This window comes from Rhinolophus ferrumequinum, chromosome 6, assembly GCF_004115265.2.
Source record: "Rhinolophus ferrumequinum isolate MPI-CBG mRhiFer1 chromosome 6, mRhiFer1_v1.p, whole genome shotgun sequence".
Classification (NCBI taxonomy): Eukaryota; Metazoa; Chordata; class Mammalia; order Chiroptera; family Rhinolophidae; genus Rhinolophus; species Rhinolophus ferrumequinum.
In genome coordinates, this window is record NC_046289.1 from 66,141,028 (window position 1) to 66,161,077 (window position 20,050).

The 20,050-nt window shown below is 43.3% G+C and overlaps 1 protein-coding gene across 1 annotated transcript in view; it reads left to right on the forward strand.

Moving 5' to 3' along the window:
* The window catches only part of RASGRP1 (RAS guanyl releasing protein 1), a 78,931-nt gene that overhangs the window by 24,512 nt on the left and 34,369 nt on the right, over nucleotides 1-20,050 (forward strand). Inside the window, exon 3 of the mRNA XM_033107968.1 lies at nucleotides 18,938-19,043. Coding sequence (XP_032963859.1) covers nucleotides 18,938-19,043 — 106 coding nt within the window. The remainder of the gene's footprint in view (nucleotides 1-18,937; nucleotides 19,044-20,050) is intronic.

The window sequence follows — 20,050 nt, forward strand, 5'->3', positions numbered from 1 at the left end:
TCTCCTTCCCCCTCCCTCTATCTCCTGTCTTCTCTCTCTGACTTGCTTCTCTCTGATTGTCAGCTAATCATTCTCTTTCACCAAGATTTGTTTCCTCCATGGACAGGGAATATGGCGCTAACAGCTACAAATTCTGTATTTCTAACCATTAGAGATGTAATATTTTTTCCTCAAGTTCAAAGAAAAAATTGCCAGCAAAGAACTTTGATTTAAATTGGGGCAGGTAGGTACTGCTTGAACCAAGCAACTGTGGTCACATGAGTGGAGTAATCTAAGAATGGGACATTTCTCTCTAAAGTCACACAATGGAATTCAGGGAAGGAATATTTCCCAAAGGAAGGCTGATGTTCTGGACATCAAGATCTCAGACTAAGATGTGACCAAATACTAGACTCCAGGGTATTGTTAAATTCAGGTTTAGTTTCTGGGTTTTAAGATCGGAATGGAAGGCTGGAGTGAGTACAGAGGAGATAAATAGTTAAGAAATGATATAGAAATAAAATCTATGAGGATATAAGGTGACAGCACCTGAACAAAAGAAAAATAGGTGGCCTTTTCTTTCTTCTTGGTCTTAACATATATTAAGGTGTTAAGCATATGTATATCTTGAGAATGTTAAGCATTAAAGATTTAATACGAGTTATTTACCTCCAAGAGGACAGATAAAAAGTTTAAACGGATTCAAATTTCAGCAAAAAACTGTAACTTCCCATTTATAAATGTATTAACATCAAAACAGGAACTTCCAGTTCTAGCCATAAGGGAATATTTGGTATTGTAATTATTTTCCTGCTGTAAACAACTATAAAACTGGAAAAAATATGTGAAGCAACTAGTTTCAAGCATTGGAAAACAGGACAGACTTGTGATGGTGGATAAAATGAAAAGACAGGAGGTAAACGCAAAAATAAATCTTGGTTTTCTGCCTAGGGGCACTTTATAAACTGTGGTACAGGGAACGAGATCTCAGACATCTTGTCTGGCAGAGGAAACAGAGTTCATGTTCAGGGCTTCTGGGATGGCTGGAATTTGTGGAGTAGGGTACTGGAGAAAAGCATCTCCTTGAGTCTTTGGCCAAATACTAAACTGTGTCTGAATATAGTAATACTCCATGACACCAAATAGTTACTGGGGGTCTGTGAGTCACAGGAAATCTCATATCACAGTCCAACCAGCCAGAATGGAGAGATGTTACATCTTGGGCATTCAATTGGGACATGAAAAAGATTGCAACCTAAGAGATGGGCTACTCCAGCCCTAGAATTAAGAGCTACATTTGACCCACACTAACAAAACCTAAATTCCAGCCTTGACAAGATCAATTTAAGGCTTATGTAAATTAAATGCCTCAACATTATACCCACAATGCATAGCATGTAATATAAAATTGCAAGATGTAACAAAGCAGGAAAATGTGATCAATAACCAGACGAAATAACATTAATAGAAATGAACTCAGAGTTCATGCAAATATTGCGTCATAGAATTAGCCCATACGGAATTAGTTCATTAGGAATTTAAAACAGCTATTGTAAATATATTGAAGGATTTAAAGTAAGGTAAGCAGATGGGTAACCTCAATAGAGAAATGGAAACAATAAAAAGAACCAAATGGAAATTCTAGAAGTGAAAAATAAAATACACCAAATGGAAAAATTCACTGCATCGGCTTAATACTACACTGGACACTGAAAAAGGAAAGATCAGTGAATTTGAAGGTAAATCAATAATTTAGAAAGAGAAGACTGAAAAAGAAAAAAACCTAGAGTTTCAGGCCATGCATCTAGAGCTTATGTGGAAATGAAAGGAACTAAAATAGCCAAAACTTTCTTGAAAAAGAAGAATGAAGTTGGAAAATTTACACTATATGATGTCAAGATTTACTACAGAGCTATAATAATCAAGACCACGTAAGGATAGACAAATATATCAGTGGAACAGAATAGTGAGTTCAAAAGTATACCTCCATATATTGGCAGTTAATCTTCAACAAAAGCACCAAAGCAAGTCAATGGAAAAAGGAATGTCCCTTCAACACATGGTGATGGAACAACTGATACCCATGAGAAAAATGACTGTGACTTGTAATTCACACCACACACAAAAATAGTTTGCGATGAATCAGGGATCTGGATATAAAATTAAAGCAGTAGACTTCTAGAAGGTAATATAGGAGAAAATTTTTGCAAACTTGGGGTAGATATTTTTAAATAGGATGCAAAAGACTTACAGTACATAATGTATTTAATAAATTGGACTTCACGAAAATAAAAAATTTCTCCTTGTTAAAAAACCATAAAAGAGATGAATGGCCAAGCCACAGAATGGGAGAAAATACTTGGTAATATATAACTTTGACAGGAACTTTTATTCAAATGTAGAGAGAACTTCTGCAACTCAATAATAAAAAAAAAAATACAATTAAAAATGAACAAAATAATTGAATATTAACATCGCAAAGGAAGACATAAATGTAAATAAACACAAAATCCTTGGCATTATTACGCACTAGAAAATATGAATTATAATCACAATGACATGGCACTGTACACCCATAGAAAAGGCTGAAATTAAACAGACAACACCAACTGTTGGTAAGGAGGTAGAGCATCTGGAACTCTTAAGCATTACTGATGGGATTGTAAAATGATACAATCACTTTGGAAAACTTAGCAGTTTCTCATAAAGTTAAACATGCACCTACCCTATGAGCCATCAATTCCCCTCCTAGGTATTTACGTAAGAGGAAGGAAAGCATATGTCGACCGTATGACTTGTACAAGACTGTCCATAACCGCTTTAGCCATAGAAATTCAAAACTGGAACAACCTGTATATCACTTGACATCAAAAAGAATAAAAGTATTATTGATACAGCAGCATACCTACTCATCAATGAAAAGGAATGAACCACTGATATAATTAACATTGGTTAATCTCAAAGAACATTTTGCTTCATGAAAGAAGCATTACAGAAAAAAATACGTACTGTGTGTTCCAATTATATGAAGTTCTAAAATAGGTAAAACTAGTCTATGTTTTTTAGAAATAAGAATAACGGTTTTATGGTGGAGTGGTGTTGGAGGAACTGACTGGGAAGATTAGGGAACTTATTGGGTCATAGAACTGTGCTGGATCTGGAGAGGGGTTTGGGTTACTTGAATGTATGTATTTGTCAGAAGACATCAAACTGTACAATGAGATGCCTGCCTTTCACTGGACTCATTAAGATAGAAAAAGCAGGCGACCAAAAAAACTGGTGGAAGTTCCTTCTGTAGGAACTGTAAGTGAGGGGAAATCTCTTTTTCACAGTCCATGCCTATGTGGTAGAACTTGCTAGAAGGCGGAGCAAGACTTTTCAAGGTAGCAGCAGATGACAAATGAAGATGACTAACTTCTGCTTCACCTTTGGCTTAATTCTTTGGGTTACACTGTGATGTGCGTGATCAAATACGTGAGGGCAAAGATCTGAGGCACAAAATGTTTAGTATCAGAAAACAGAGCCCCCTTCTGATGACTTGCTGGGCAGGCGTGGGGAGTAAATAAAAACCTGCCAAAAAGAACGTCCTTCTGTAGACAGATGACCTGCTGTTAATGAAACATTTTTTGCAACACCCCCAAGAACTAAAGAGGTGAAATGGCAAATTACTTGAAAGTTAATTCATGAGACCATGCAGTCCAGAAGAGGGGTGTATTGGAATTTATCAAGTACCCACACATTTTAATCATCCTTTTAAGACTGTTCCAATTGTTTTACCAGAGTTGCTGAAATACTATAAAATAATTAGCATTCAGTCCTCCTGTGGATCCTCTCTCTGGCAGAAGTGCTGTCAGTGGTAAAAGTCCCAAGAGTTGGATGGTGGGAAAGGGAAAGGGAAGTGTTTTAATGTCCTGGATAAAATGGCCCTGTCCTAACAATGTCGAACAGGCCCATCCCCAGAACTGAGCTTTGGGTATCCCTTCATTAATGCTGGCAAAGTGATAGAGCCCAGTGGACACTTTCTCAGCTACCAGAGGCAGAGGGGAAAGAAAGAGAAGACAACCCAGATACCATACCGTGTTTCCCCGAAAATAAGACCTAACCGGACAATCAGCTCTACTGCGTCTTTTGGAGCAAAAATTAATATAAGACCTGGCATTATATTATATTATTATATTAAAGACCCGGTCTTATATTATAGTAAAGTAAGACCGGGTCTTATATTAATTTTTGCTCCAAAGGATGCATTAGAGCTGATTGTCTTGCTAGGTCTTATTTTCGGGGAAACAGGATAGGCAAAGATCCGTGACCAGGAGAGCCTGGGAAGGCCACCGGAGAACTGATATCATTATTTTGGAGAGTATGAAGGGCCAAGGCCTCTGGCTTCAGGAATAAAGCATCACCTCAGAATATGGCTGTGCAGGCCCGAGAGAGACGGAGCTTTGCTAATATACAGTCAAAAACTCCCGTGTGATGCAGGCCAATTTCCTTTGATTGTGCTCCTCTGGCTCATCCTAGACTGATTTCTCCTGGCGCTTTGGAAATTAGGACTAACGAAGCCCCACGAAGGAGCCTGTAATGTTGGCACCGATCACCTATTTGTTAAGTACTTCCCTTGTGTCTAGCGCTGAAAACAACTGAAAGACTTCCCCCACTGATTTCTGAAATCGGAAGATTCTTCCCTGGGTCCGGTAGTAGCTCGTAGACTTACCCCAGGGCATGGAATGAACTAAATGTTCTAATCAGCCCAATCAAACTTGACTGATCATCAGATCCCTGGAGAGATTTTGAAAAATACAGAATTCTTTGCCTCATTCCTGGGTATCTCGATGTGATAGGTATGACATAAGAACTTGGAATTCGTTTGGGGGAGGGAGGTTGTTTAGTTTTTTTGTTTTGTTTTATTTTTAAGCCACCCAGGAGGTCTTGAAAAGTCAATCGGATTTAATATGCTTATTTGCTTCTGGATAAGCCTGAACATATTCATCCTGAGATGTGAAACGATTGTTTTTCCCCCCTGAAACTCTATTAAATTAAGAGCCCCCCGACTAGAAAAAGAAAAAAATATTACCCACTGAAAGCCCCAAATTTAACCTATTGTGAATTTTTCTTTTCACTGTTGTCTCCTCTCAGAATGACTATTTTTATGCAAATATGACTTGAAGAATATTGATGTCTCCAACACCTTAGCACAGGTAGATCTTTCCTATGGTTTCCATAGGTAATCACGAGGTGTGTGGAAAGATGGAAAGTAATGGGAAGAAACACACCAACAGGGAAAGCATTGAAGTCCTTACCTACTTCACAATCTGCTCTAGACCTCTCTGGACTGGCCACAGGGTTATAATTTTCCTCAGATCACTAGCGTGGACCATGGGTAGATGTACTATCTGGGGGAGATGAGGGACCAAAGACGAAATTGTGGTATTTATCCCACTGGGATAAAACTCTGAGCCGAGCAGCTGAAGCCAAAGCATTACCAACTTTCAGCCCATCCTGCTGACTTCTTGTCCAGTTTTGGGATCTGATTTTGTCTGAATGTGAGTGATCCAGTAACTTGGTGACAGATCTGGGGAGCCCTAGAGTTGTTGCTCCTTGTCATCATGGATGGCCTTCCATTTGGTTGCTCAGCTTCTAAAGCTAGTGGGGAAGAGTGTGGACAGGGAAGGAAATGGAGGGTTAAGATGCTCATGCTGGCGAAGTGAGGAAGGAAAAAGAACTGCAAGTGGCCGAGCTTCCTAAATAACAACAAAATTAGCTGAATTCAACAAAATCCAACCTTTATTTCATACTGTGATATGACCTCATTGTAGCAGCAAGTGTACACACGTACACACACATACACCCTCACACACTTTCTAGCCTTCCTGTGGTGGCTGTGTCTTTTGAGGGGCTATGCGGTTAGGGAAAGATATAAAAGTAGAAATTAAAATAAGGTTCAAAGTTCTTTAAAAATGATCTACCTTGGAAAGAGCCCTTAGGGCTGATGTCGTAACATGCAACAACCTGAACACTAGGTGAGGGCATACTGCTTTCCTTTCTCTATAGACCGTCTGTTTTTGTAGAATTTCAAGACAAAGATCAGAGTAAGGGCAACTCCCCAATTTACTATGTGAGGTTCCCTCAGTATACCCCTGATCTACATTTCCACACTTCTCTCCCTACCTAACAAGTGCTTTCTTTTCTTTCTTCTTCCTTTTTTTTTTTTTTTTTTAATTGGGGAACGGTGTGTTCTTCCAGGACCCATCAGCTCCAAATCAAGTTGTTCTCAATCTAGTTGTGGGGGGAGCAGCTCAGGTCCAAGTCAAATCATTGTTTTTTTCAATCTTGTTGTGAAGGGTGCAGCTCACTGTCCCATGTGGGACTCGAACCCCTCTGACCGACTGAGCCAACTGGCCGCCCCACAAGTGCTTTCTGATTCAACCAAACTGGACTTTACATCCTTTCCCGAATATACTTGTAACTCTCTCATCTGAAAGTAGAAACCATTTCTTCCCCCACCTAGAATACCCTCACCTCCATCTTAGTCTGTGAAAATCGGACCCCTTCTTCTTTTTTAAGGCCCACCTCAAATGCTACCTCTTCATGAAGGTTGAGCCATTTCTTCTTGTCAAATCTGGCTTGCCGCCTCCTCCATACTGCCTTTTGTTTTGTTTGTACCTCCCTCCAGGCCATTACTGTATTCTCTACTGTAGTGTAGCTGGTAGCTTCTGGACACTTACTGGGACGGGATCCTGGTTATCTCTGCACCCCCCATAGTACCTAGCACAGTGCTCTTTGAACAAGAACCTGGACTTGTGGAGAGAACATCCAAGCCTGTAACTCCAACTCTGCCACTTGGTAGTGGTATTATCCACGGGCCAGTTGTTTATTGAGGTGCTATTCCAAATATTTAATAACTGGTGCGGCACAGGCCCCCATCAAAGTGAACAGATGCAATTGGACACATTGAACATCAGCGCTGTAGGAACTTTCTCATCTGTAAAATAGATATAGTCTCTACCTCCCTCACAAGGATGTTATGATGGTCAAATGAGATCATATGTGGGAAAATATTTTGTGAAGTGTTATGCAAATATGTCAGGTGGTTGTGGGATTTCCTAGGCTAGTGTGTGGGGATGGGAGCCCTGCCCTCAGCATTCCCTTCTGCTCTGCTCAGAACAGGCTCCTAGGAGCTGACTAAGGAGGTTTTGATCAGTTGAACAGGACACAACAAATTGGAGAACGCTTAGAACTGTTAGATTCCACAGAAACTCAGGATATCAGCTTCTTCAAACATCATTTCAGTCCTGAAAATGTCAGTTTTTTGGTAAATTTTGGAAGATCTAATCAAGCCCAAAAGCCCAGAACAGGATTTTTGAACTTTAACTAAGCTTTTTCTTTTCACTTGAGGACATCTTGTTCTATTGCACAATGACCTTAAAATTCAGAATCCTAAAGACATGTGGCTCTCTGATTGTCATTGTGTATCAAGGGGCTGATCTGTAAATGAAATTAAATGCCAGTGACATTAACAGAGATTGAAAGAACAGTCTAATCCTTAGTTCCTACTTTGTCCATACAGTTTCTTGATTCTTCTTTTTACCTTTTCTTCTTAAAAACTGTGCTAGTTTCCTCACCTTCCGCTCCCCGCATCCCCTAACAGCTCTGGATCGAGGGAATACACATCCTTAGCTATTTCTTCCTTCCAAAAGCATTGAGCTCTTACTCATAGTAAGTGTGCAGCTGCTGTTGTGTGTTTATCAGTGGTTGCTAGTTGATGGCTGTTCTTATATATGGTGATTTAAGTGAAGGACATGGCCCCAGTGTAATGTGTACAGAAGGAATGATTGGAAGTAGACACACCCTTTTTCTTATCCCTTGAGGATCCCTATTTAAAAGGCAAAGCAGGACTGTCATAGACTGAAAACCCTAGAATCAGAATGATAAAGTAACCAGGACAATAATTTGCAGCCCTTTCCCGCCACTTCCTAGCTGTGGGACCACTGCTGAGTTATTTGACCTCTCTTCAGTCTGTTTCTTCATGTGTGACACAGAGAAACACCTACCGCGCGGAGCTGTGGTAACAATTAGAGAAAATGTCTGTAACAGGGCCTTGCCCGTATCTGGCACATGGGATGCTCAGTGAAACGTAGTGACATTGTTGCTAGTATTCTCATTTAGCATGGAGGCTGGCTCCAGAAACCCTGAAGTGCCGAGGTAAAGGATGTGCCTTTAATCCTCACAGCTCTCAGAGCAGGAAGCCCTGGGATACCGTGGAAAGGGCGGGGCTTGAGTCAGAGGACCAGAACTCAAGTCCCAACACTGGCACTCGTGAGCTGTGTGATTTCAGGCAGGTCACTTCACCTCCCTCTCCATTTCCTCACCTATACAAGAATAAGCATAATACCCACCCCCCAGAGTTGTCGTGAGGCTCAAATGCGCTAACAGCATGGGTAGGGTGTGCAGCAAGAAAGCACTAATAATTGTACGTTATGAGGGCTTTAACAACAGAGGGAGGGTTTCGTGTGCCTGCGAGACAACTGTCAGGCAGCCTAGCTATTTTGGGACCCACAAGTCAACCAGAAATCGCAGTGCTTTGGAATCAGTTCAGGACCTTGTTCTCCCTAAAAGATATCAAAGCTCTGTGTTATCTTGACTGATCTCCTGATTATGTCTCTGCTGGGAGGGATGGGGGTAGGACGTTGTCAAGCTCTCATTCTGCAAACGAGCCAATTGAGGCTCGGAAACGATCAGAGCTATCCCAAGGCTGCGCAGCCTGGGTTCGAATCCCAAGTCTGCCACCTAATAGCTGAACTTGGGAAAGTTACCTCTTTGCTTCAGTTTCTGCACCATCAGAGGACAGTAATACCACCTGTCTCATAGAGGTAATACACGTAATGACTCTTTCTGTGCAGGAAGCATTCCATTGTATGTAAACAAAAAGAGAGCAGCAGAGAAAGACAGATAGGGAGAGAGGGAGAGCGAATCAGGCTAACCTTTGAGTATAGTTCATTTCTTCTGGTCAGATGCTGCATTCCCTCAACTACCACATATTTCTCGTGGCTATTCCTTCTCCCAACTGGTATCAATCTTGTGAGTTTCAGTGGTGCATTTGGACTCTTTCTGTAAGACGGTGACACAGCACCAATTCATGATTTGGGGTGTGTTGAAATCTTCTTATCTAGTTCTTGGCTCCTTAGTAGAGGACAGTTTCTTCTTTCCTTCCAATAGTAAGAGATTCCTTACCCAGCCACGCAAGTCTCTCTTTCAGAGTTGTTCACCAGGTCCTCATGCAGATTTCTCTCTAGCACCTCAGTAAACTCTAAGAATCCTTTCGTCTTAAGGGTCTCAGGGGAGGGTGCACTTAAAACCTAGGATTGGAAGGAAGTTTTGAAGGCCCCCAACTAACTGTGCCACGGAGTGCAACCATGCTTGAGGGGAAGCCACGTCCAATCTCACTGGCACGGACGGGGTCACAACCACAGTCGACAGCCATTCTTTGAGTTTTAGTTATAGTCAGTGTTTCATGAAAAATCATAGTTTCATTTAGGATAGCTGAAGCAAGGAGAAAGTCAAAATCATGTCCCGAATCCAGCAAGAGAAATAAGAACAATTCACTGTTGCTGTGCCTCAGTTTACTAAGCATTTCTCTATATTTAATCAAATGTAATCAAACTACAACCAAAGAAGGGGAGAGGAGACTTGCAGAATAACTTTGATTACAAGACATTTTTAGTTACTTGTACCATCCATGGTGATATGATGATGTTTTTGGTACAGTACTGTTCCCTGCAGAGAATTATAAGCCAATGACAGTTTTTCTGGTGAAAGCACAATTTGTGGTGAGACTGTACTTGGTGTATTGCTATTTTATGTCAACATACACCAACGACTTCAGTCCTGTTACGCCCTGGAATGAGGTTATCTCGGCATGTAGGTCTGTTAGGATCCAGTCACATTGAGAAAAACTTTGTGAAGAAGGCTGAATTTGAGGCTAACCAATCTCAGCGAGGCCTTGTATTATTTCACTGTGTGAGCATTTGGGAAGTTCCTCGAGTTGCCTTTTAGCACCTATTCAGTCTGTCAACAAATATGCAAAAAAGGGCCCAGAATTGAACAGATAAGAATGAGGCCAGAGGAAGGTGCGCTGGTGAGCAAGGAAAGAGCGGCGCCCCAGATTTTCTTCCCTGTTTTGTTTGCATTTGTGTTTCTCCTGGCCCACTCCCCCTTTACTTACCTCTCTCCCGGCCACCAGCTGGCAGCTCTGTGTCCTCTGGGAGGGTTTGCCCTCTACCAGGCCCATTCCTATGGTGCTGTGGTGGGGATTGATCACTGTAAGCCAGGCAGGCTGGGTCACCAACAATCAAATTGCCACTTACCTTCTCAGCCAGATAATTTTATTTGTTCCCATGGAGTTCCATGGGCCCCAGAGAAGCAGCTGTCCCAGGGTGTCCAGTGGACATTACCTTCCAATAATGGCTCTGAGGGTTTGAAGTCATAGCATCGTTGTCACCTCAGAATCGGATCACTGGGTCTACCCAGGACCTGTCATTTCTCCTCCTTCCCCTTGTCGTTTAGTGCCAGCCCAGCCCCTCAACCCCCAGGCCCAGAACTGTGTCCAATTTGCAGAACTGAAGAGGACAGCTGCCCTTGCGACTTTTTAGGCCCCTGATTCGTCAGATGTGACAGGTCCAGTCGAGATGGCAATTCCCAAGGAAGGCCAGCTCTCTTGCTCAGCAGAGGCAACACAGCTAAAAGCTCTTTTTCACTTTAGGCAATTCATGCGCTTGGTTAGACATTTATAGATCGCAGTCGCTCATCCAAAAAATCTAGGTCATCCTTTACACAGCGCTTCACGCTTCGGAAGCAAAGCCATGCCCAGGGAGGGATGTTCCTGTTGATGCCTGGTTTGGCTGATGGGGTGGAGAGAGTGCCTGCTGCAGCGGAGGGGAGTGGGGGGGGTGAGGGGGGCAGAGGTGGGCCAGCACAGGGGCTCAAGCTCCCAGCGGAGCTCTTGTTTTCACCCACACGGCCCCTGGCGCACAGGCTCTCTGGTTTCCAGTTGTCCTAGCTAAGTGATGCCAGGGATAGCTGCCTTGTGGTGGTGTCGGGAAAAGTGATGGCTTTAAGGGTTCAGCTCTCCAGAGAGATTTTTAGAGTGTATGTACCGAATTGCAGTGAGAAGGGTGAAGAGGTTGGTCTGTATGGGTGTAGGGCTTTTTGGGGAGAAAGCCGTGGAGGGGGGGTAGGGAGTTCAGTTTTGTGGCGTGAATGGCTGTGAGGTAGAACTTTTCCCCATAGAGCTAATCTTCACCCCAGTCATCTCCTAAGCCCTAGAGAGTGGCAGGTGCCGAGGAAAGGGCCCTGGGCTGGGGACCAGATGGCTGTGCCTGTCCAGGAGCCTCCACTCATCAGCCCTGGGATGGTGGCCAAGTCACAATACCTCAGTTTCCTCATGTTTAAAATGGAGCCCATGGTCCCTACTACCGCACAGAGTTGTACAATTCAGGTGTTCAGCACAGGTGATTCTGCTTGTGCTGAACCTAAGTGTTATGAAAACATAATGTACGGCTATCAGGTGTTCTCATCTAGGGAGAATAGTGGTCCTCCAGGGCTGGCTGGCTTCGGGGATGGTTTGTGTGTGCAGGTGCACGTTTTGTGTCCATGCCGGTTCCTGCATGTGTGTATCTAGATGCTGTGCCACTTGAAACACCTGTCCCCCGCCCCGACCCCCACTCCACCACTCTGACCCAGCAGGACAGTGAATAAATATCAGTAGAATGCAGGGAGGAAGCACGGGATCTTTTCCTTCACCAAGTGTCTCCCCAGTTGGTCTCTCTGGGACAGAAGTCGAGGGAGGCCTGGTTAGACCAAATCCCCTTTATGCAGGGCTCGATGAGCCAGGTTTTCCCCTTGTCTGAGTCCCTGGCTTTGGCCATCACCACCCCCAGAGGTTAGGTGGGAGCAGAGGGAAGAGGTGCGCCTGGTCAGCCTTTTCCACTTTGTTAAGACTGCTTAAGGTCCTGCGGCAGAGGTTTGAAGTTGCAGGTCATGGTTAAATTGAGGCTTGTGTGCCACATCTTGGTGCCCCTGGCCTTTACAGATAGATGGTTAAAAGCTAATTGTAACCAGGATACTCAGAACTCCTGGACACTGTATTGGGCCGAGAAATAGAAAATATTCTAGCTAGACAAACATCTTCTTACTCATGTGGCTGGCCCCACACCATCGGCTTGGTGTGATATACCTGGTTCTCCCAGAGGCACCAAGAGCAGGGCTGGGTTGATAAGGAACTGGGTGGGACATCTCCCCTCACGTTAAAATGCTTGTCTTTAGGTTAGAGCACTGACCTGTTCTTTTGTGTTATGCCCCCAACGCTGACAGACTCCCTACCCTCAGTACACCAATTTCTGATGTTCTGCCTTTGGTACATTCAAAATCCCTTCACACGTCAAGAGATTGCCATGGAAACCAAAACAAAGGAGAAGAAAAGACTGTTTTGGAGTCTCTCTGGTGTTGGAAATGTTTTATGTCCATTTTGCAGCAAGTCGTTTCTGCCTCATGCCCCAGCCAAGCCTTTACTGTAGGAAAGTCTCCCCAGCTCTCACCAGCACGAGCAGGCCCTGGAATGCAGCCCTTTGCAACTTGGCTCGCACGGGATTCTAATCATCAGGGAGCAAGGCATCGCTGTCAGAGACAAATAGCTTATTTGAGATGAAACCACAGAAAGGAAAAAAAGAGTGTGCAGGCCGATTTAGAGGAAGAGGGCTGGACCATATGGCCTCTTGAATCTTGAAGTTCTGGGTCACCTTATCACGGATATCAAGAGACGTTTCCTGAACCACCACACTGCATGGCGTCTCTCCCTTCTCGGCACTTCACCACCACTCAGCATGGCTTCACACTTCACAGTTACTGCCGGATATGGTTCGGTGTCTTGGATGTGTGTCTCACTCCCCCAACTAGATTGTGAGCTCCTCCGTGATGGGTTTTCTTGTAGCGCTTCAGATCTCCTTGGGGACCTGGGATACTGCCTTGCACAGGGTCGATTAATGATCAGTATTGGTTCATTGTGTCCAAAACTGTTTTTAATGGCAGTAAAATGATAAGTTGCTGGAATAGTTAGGGAAATAATGGATCAGATGGAAGGTTGAGGTGGAAGATGCCTAAAGTCTTTTCGACCCCAAGATTCTATGATTCCATGGAATATAGCTATTGCTGCCATTGAGTCTAATGATGGAAAATGGGTCACGGCTTCGTAGACAAATGACTTTCTAGACGCCACATGACTTTTCTGTTTGCTCTGTGGAGTAAATGGTTCACAGGCTGGGTGGGTCTTTAGTATACTTTTATAGCAGCTCACATTACTTCCTAAGTCAAGTGACAGAGTATGTCACTTAACATTTCATACCCCACTGAGGTTTCAACCCTTTAAAGAAGTCTTCCTCTGAAGTGTAAGAAAAAGCAGATGGTAACGAGAAAATATGCACATTTTATTATGCATTGCACCTTCTACTTATTAGAATTTTTAGTGTGATAAAAAGCATTTTTTAAAAGCCTCAAGATGCAATCAAAATAAAATTATTCATTGAAATATTTAAATCAGCTTACAGCAATTATATCAAAATAACACCCAGCAGTCTGGGAGGGTAGATTCCCTTTGACTACCCGCATTGAAAGCTGACTTTCAAAAGCAGGCTTTTCCCCTCAGAAAGGTAGAGGTAGGTGCTCTGGGAGACGAGGACAGGAAGGGAATGCACCCCCATGAGGTCACATGGAGGGTGAAGGTCATGCAGGGGAGAGATGGTGGTGGGAAGGAGAGCATGTGAATACTCAAGACATTCTCCTGTTGAAAATGGAAAGCCAAGAAGGGGCTTCTCGGCCTCAGTGCAGAGGTGCTTCTTCTGTCACCCTGCCTCTGCCTCCCTTTGCTGAGTGAGTCATCCCCTGCTAGCATTACCGTTGGCCAGCCCACCCTCCACAGAGAGCACGTGAGGATAAATAAGCTCAAGTAGAGAAACATCATGCAATTGTGTGGAAGAGGAGGTGTGAGGTACCAGTGAGTGTGAAGAGGATGGCAAATGTGAGGCACGGCAACCTTCTTCTCTTAAAGGCAACGTCCGTGGTCAGTATCAGTCATCCAGAGCTTACTCGAGGTTGTCAGAAATCACCCAAGTACAAAAGCGACTCTTCCAAATGTATATCGATTCCGATCTAATGTCCAGTGGCATCTTTTTGATTTTTAGCCCTAAGGAGTGGAAGAGGTCTAAGAGCTCATCCACTTTAGCCCCCTCATTTAACACTTGAATTCCTTGTCCTGATACATGGTTGTGCAGCGTGCAGCGACTATAGTGGGCAGAGCAGGGGTTTGGGAACCAAACATCCTGGAGCCAGATCCTAGCCCTTCTACCCCTCGTCTCTCTGACCTAGAACACGTTACCTGATCTCTCCAGGCTTTAATTTCCTCCGCTGTTAATAGTGAGCAATACCAACATGGCAGAGTTGTTGTGAAAAAATAGAAATAGCTTTGTCAAGTGCTTAGCACAGGCCCTGGGATTTTTCATAGGATTTCAGTCAATAATAGCTGCTCGGCCAGTTACAGTCAGGCTTATTAAGTGTCCTTCTCCAGCCTCCTCTCGAATGCATTGTGATGGAAACGCTTCCCTCGTTGGGCAGTCCCGGTGGTTAGACGTTCCTGCCACACGTTGTGCCCCATTCTTTCTTGTAACTTCTTCTATTCATCCTCTCTGGTTCTGCTGACCCCACAGAACAAGTCTAAAGCTTCTCCCACAAATAACACTCCAAATATTTAAAGACAATTCTAATCTCTCTCCAGAGTCTTGTCCATAGCAAGCCTCTTTAGTTCCTTCCCTATGTGACTTGGTTTTCATCTCACCCAGGATACTTCTAAGCCCCTTTCCCTGATATATGAGCATCCATGGAAAGAGGCTAACCAGCCACAAAGAACAATTGAGATCACTAGTCTTAGATTCTGTTCATACTAAATAAGCCTGTGACTGTGTCCATAGCTCCTTTGAACATTCTAATGCATACTCTACAAATATATTTCACAGTTTCTCCTGCCATTTACCGTAGTGTATGGGAATATGAATGCTACTACTTCTGTGAGGAAAGCTGCATTACAAAAACTATGATTTTCAGATGCTGAATTGAAAAGTTACCCCCCATAACTGTAGTAGAGTTGATTGCACTATGCCCCCATCTCTCAATTTTTCGCCTTCTCTGTGTCAGTGATCTTTTCCATTTTGACTGGATATTCTGCAGTATAACTTGCTTTGGCCAACAGAACAAGCCAGAAGTGATGGGATGCCAGTTCCAAGCATAGGCTTAAGAGGCCTTGGATATTTCCAGTTGGACTTTGGTGCCCTGCCACCACCATGAGAGAACATATCTCAGCTAGCCCACTGGTCCAAGGAAGCTGGGGGCATGTGGGGCAGGACCCCCAGCAAAGGTCAGCGGATCTCAGCCAACCCCCAGCCACGCCTCAGACACTTGAGAAAAAATGCATGAGTTTTGGGGTGGTTTGTTATGCAGAATTTTGTGGTAAGAGATAACTAATACAGCAATTGTGTGGGCTAGAAAACACAGCAATAGCAATACTAACCCTACCTCACCAGAGTATAAGTTTAGAAGAATTAATGAAAGATCCACAGAACTATAACCAGGCTAGCTGAATACTTCATAAAAATGATTTGTCAAGTTGTAACCTTCAGATTCTTTTGTAAACTGGCCAAGAAGAAAATAAGTATGTATATTACATATCATCAATGAAATAGCTAATGATAAAAGTGAACTCAATATCCAAGACACATAAAAAGTTAAGGGGTCTTCTATTTGATACAGTCCACTCATTTACTCAACAGATGTTTAATGAATACCTACCACGTATCAGCCCTGTTCTAGGCCCTGGAGAGATGGTTGTGGAAAAAAAGAACAAGACTCAGGTCTCATGAAGGTTATATTCTAGTGGCAACTCAGAAAACAAAAATTCAGCAAATAGAAAAGATAACTTCAGATAATGATTAGAGCTATGAAGAAACCCAGGCAGGGTAGTGGCTCCCTTAGGAAGTTTACGGAAGACCTCTCTGAGATTGTGACATTGAAGCTGAGGCCTAAATGACACGAATGGGCCACGGGAAGCAAGACCATATTACAGGAAATAACAAATACAAAGGCCATGAGGTAGGAATAAACTTGGAGGGTCCAAGGCACAAACAGGTGGGGAGAAGAGCAATGTGGTATGAAATGAAGTGGGAAATAGTAAAGGGGGCAGAGCTTGTGGAGCTCCATTGGCCATAGTATGGAGGTAGTGGTTTAGTACACGTATCATGGAATCCATTAAAGTGTTTTAAGCACATGACCTGATGTATGGGTTTTAGGATCTCACGTGCCCCTGGCTTCTGTATAAAAAATGGATTGTAGGTGGACACGAGTGGAAGCAGGGAGGGCAATTAGGTTATTGCATGGTGGTGATGGCTACAACTAATAAGATGGCAAGGATGGAGAGAAATGGATGGATTTGTGATACACTTTTGAAGGTAGAATCAAGACTTGTTGATGGGTTCAATGTGAGAGAAAGTGAGAGATGAAGGATGACTCCTAGGTTTTTTGTTTGGGTGACTGAGAGGATAGTTGGTGGTGCCATTTCCTAAGATGAGAAAGAGTGGAGGAGGAATGCAATCGGGGAGGGAGAGGTCAAGAGTTTTGTTTGGATGAGTTAGGTTTGAAATTAGACGTCTGAGTGGATTTGCCAAGTCGGATGTCGGACATACTAATTTGGTACTCAGGGCTGAAGATGTAAGTCAGACAGTCATCAGCATATAGGAAGTATTTTAGCCAAAGGACTAGATGAGTTCACTTAGAAAAATAGTTACTTTTTTTTTTAATTTAAAATTTAAGAAGTTTTAAATTTTAAAAAGTGTTAGAAAAAAAGAAGTGGGAGGAGTAAGCCACAGAGCATGGTGACATTTAAAAGCTCAGCAGAGGAAGAGAAGACAGAAGAGCATGAGAGAGAAGCTGAGAGTGTGTGATGTTATGGGAGCCAGGAGAAGAAAGTGTGCTGGGAAAGAGAGAGTTGTCAACGTGGGTTGAGTTGGGTTGAGTGCAACTTGAGTCATAAAGTAAGATGAGGACAGAGGCATAAACTATTGGATTTGGCAATGTGGAGCTGGCTGGTGACCTTGAAAGTAAAACGTGTAGTAGAATAATAGAATTAGAAGTCAAAGTAGAATGGTTGAAAATGAACAGGAGGTGAGAAATTGATGACAGTGAAGTTTTAATGAAAAAGACAACAGAGACATGGAGAGGTAGCTAGGGAGGACGAGAGTTTAAGGTTTTGTTTTATTTCATTTTGCTTTAAATAGGAGATCATGGGGCATGTTCAATGCCATTGGATGTAAATCAGGAGAGAGAAAAAAAAGTTTGTTACGCAGGAGAGAAAGTGGACAAAGGCAGGATAAAAGTCCTTGAGAAAGGAGGAGACCAGAGCACAGTGGCAGCGTTGGCTTCTGAGAGGCCTTCCTTGGAAATGGAAAGCAAGCAGTAAGAGTAATAGCGTGCGGGTATTTGGTGGGTTTGGTGATAGGAAGTGCGTGATCCTCTTAGTTTACTTATATTTTCTCAATGAACTAGTACTTCAGGTCATCCTTTGAGAACGAGGCAGGACTTCTGAATCCTCGGCCCAAATGCACTGTGTCCTTCATTTACCATTTGGTACCCTTGGAACAGAGGACAATGACAACCCTTTATATAATGTATTTTAAAAAGCTATCCAATGATCAAGCCCAATTCATGTTTTATTCTTTTCATTTGATACTTTACCCTGAATTATTCAAGTTCCCAGCAGGGAATAGAATTCATTTGGTTTGTTTAAATGACTACACTTTACTGAAGGAACTATTTACAGAGATAAGAGTGGATTTAGAGAGCTGCACCCAGAGACTATCAACAGCCAGAAGTCATTGCCGCCATTAGGGCCAAAGGGCCAAGAGAGATGAGTAGTGTCAGATCCAACTGAGAGCTGGAGTCCTGAAGGAGGGACCAACCAGTGTGAACAAGGAGACCTGTAGCTACTGTCAGGCAAGTGGCGCCTGAGAAAAAAAATATCCTGACTTCTCCCTCCTCTCATCTCTTTCTGATGCCTCCTAATGGCTGAACCCATCTGGAAGCTAGCTGGCAAAGGTGATGCAACCCGTGGTGAAGGACAAGGAGATCTGGCAGCGAATAACCAGCACAGCCTCTAATACTTCATGCCATAACTGTTGAAAATATTTTGGAAATCACTCTAAGGGAAATCTTTATACCCAATGCCAGTGTATAGAATGCATCTTATTATTTGGTACCACCCAGGATTTGGAAAACCTAGCTAACCATGCTCTTTGATAAAATCATGGATGCCTGTAACCCACCCATAATCCCCAAATGTAATGTCTGCCCATAGTCTTCCTCCTTTGTTTGCATCCAGAGATATACACCCCAAAAAACTAGGGAAGCTTATGTTTCACGGCTCCTCTGAGTCCATGGGAGAGCGCTAGAAATGGATTTAGATGGTCGTACGTTTCTGTAAAAATTGCGAAAGTAAGGTAATTTATCTATAATCTATTAAGACTACAATTTTTTTACTCTGAACCCAGATGGGACCCCCCTAAAGCACATACGCGCTTTAGGCCCCACAAAACCTGTATGTGGCTCTGCTTCCAACAGAGACTCGTGTGTACCTGGTGCAAATTTTATTCCTTTCCCAAGATTCTGCCACTTTTCAGGCGGGAGGGGGTTAATGAGCATCACAGTGGACATTTTGGGAAGGGGAGAACGCAGTAGGAGGATAAAAGCAGAGCAGGGAGGGATGGGTGGTGCTAGAGGCAGTGGAAGGAAATCTCTGTGCGGGAAGAGCCCACAGGCGGGCTGTGTAGCCCCAGATGGGGCCTCACTCAGCTGCTGCTCTTTATGTTTTCAGATGCAGATGGAAACCTGTGTCGAAGTAACCAACTGTTGCAAGTCATGCTGACCATGCACCGAATTATCATTTCCTCTGCTGAACTGCTCCAAAAAGTGATAACCCTATATCCTTTTAGTACAGTGACTGGCAATCCCAAAATGGGATTCCTTTAGAAGTATCTTGAAATTTGAAGTGTCCTTTCATATTGATTGGTTTGGAATAACCCTGAGTGGTAAGTGGGTTCATATGTCCTTTCAAGGTGTGTCTGTGTGTGTACACATATGTCCGTATGTATCTTCTGTTGGGTCAAGCAATATTATTGATTGCCAATTGCTCTAGGAAGTAGTCGAAGAAATCAACATGCAAAAACAGTCTTCTTCAGTACCTGTAGCGAGTAAACATACTTTTCCTGTAGAACAATCAAAATTCATATTCATCCTGTGCAAACTGACAAGCGTGCAAGCATGACTCAAATGATGAACTGCATTCTGGCTTTCCTGTGCAATTCTGCAATCTTCTCCAGATTCTGAAGAAAGCTTCCTAATGCCGTAGCATCTGGAGAGTCTGCTGGTGCCTTTTTGCTTCAGGCAGCAAGCCCTGCTGGATTTTAACCTTCTTATGGGATGTGAACTGAGTAGGGGAGGTAAAGTGCCTGCCCTATCCCTCTCGCTGATGACACTGTAAGCTGTGCCTCTGAAGAAGAAGGGCCGTAGGTGGGGTGAGACTGTTTAGCACCTGAAGCCCGGGTCTCTGGCACTGAGTCACGAGGCAGCTCTTCAAATTTTGTACCACTCTCCTGACCCCACCCTTTTCATCTTATGGCACACAGAAAAAAATAAATGCCATCAGGACTGAATGTCTTCTCTAACCCTACTTAGAAATCTTTACCTCGCATCTCAAAGGAGGCGTTTCCAGTGGCATTCCAAGGGTGGAGCCTTATGAGAGGTCCACAGCCTAAGAGGTGCAAGTAATAAGTGGGCGTCAGCAGAGAAGTTCAAAACTATAACAAAACCGCCTCAAAGTCGGTCTGCTTTTTATTAACTCAATGCACCAGCAATTCTAAACAATGTCAGGGATTAAATACTGGAAAACTGTTTGCTGGTCTATGGACTAAACGGTCCCTGGAGTGCC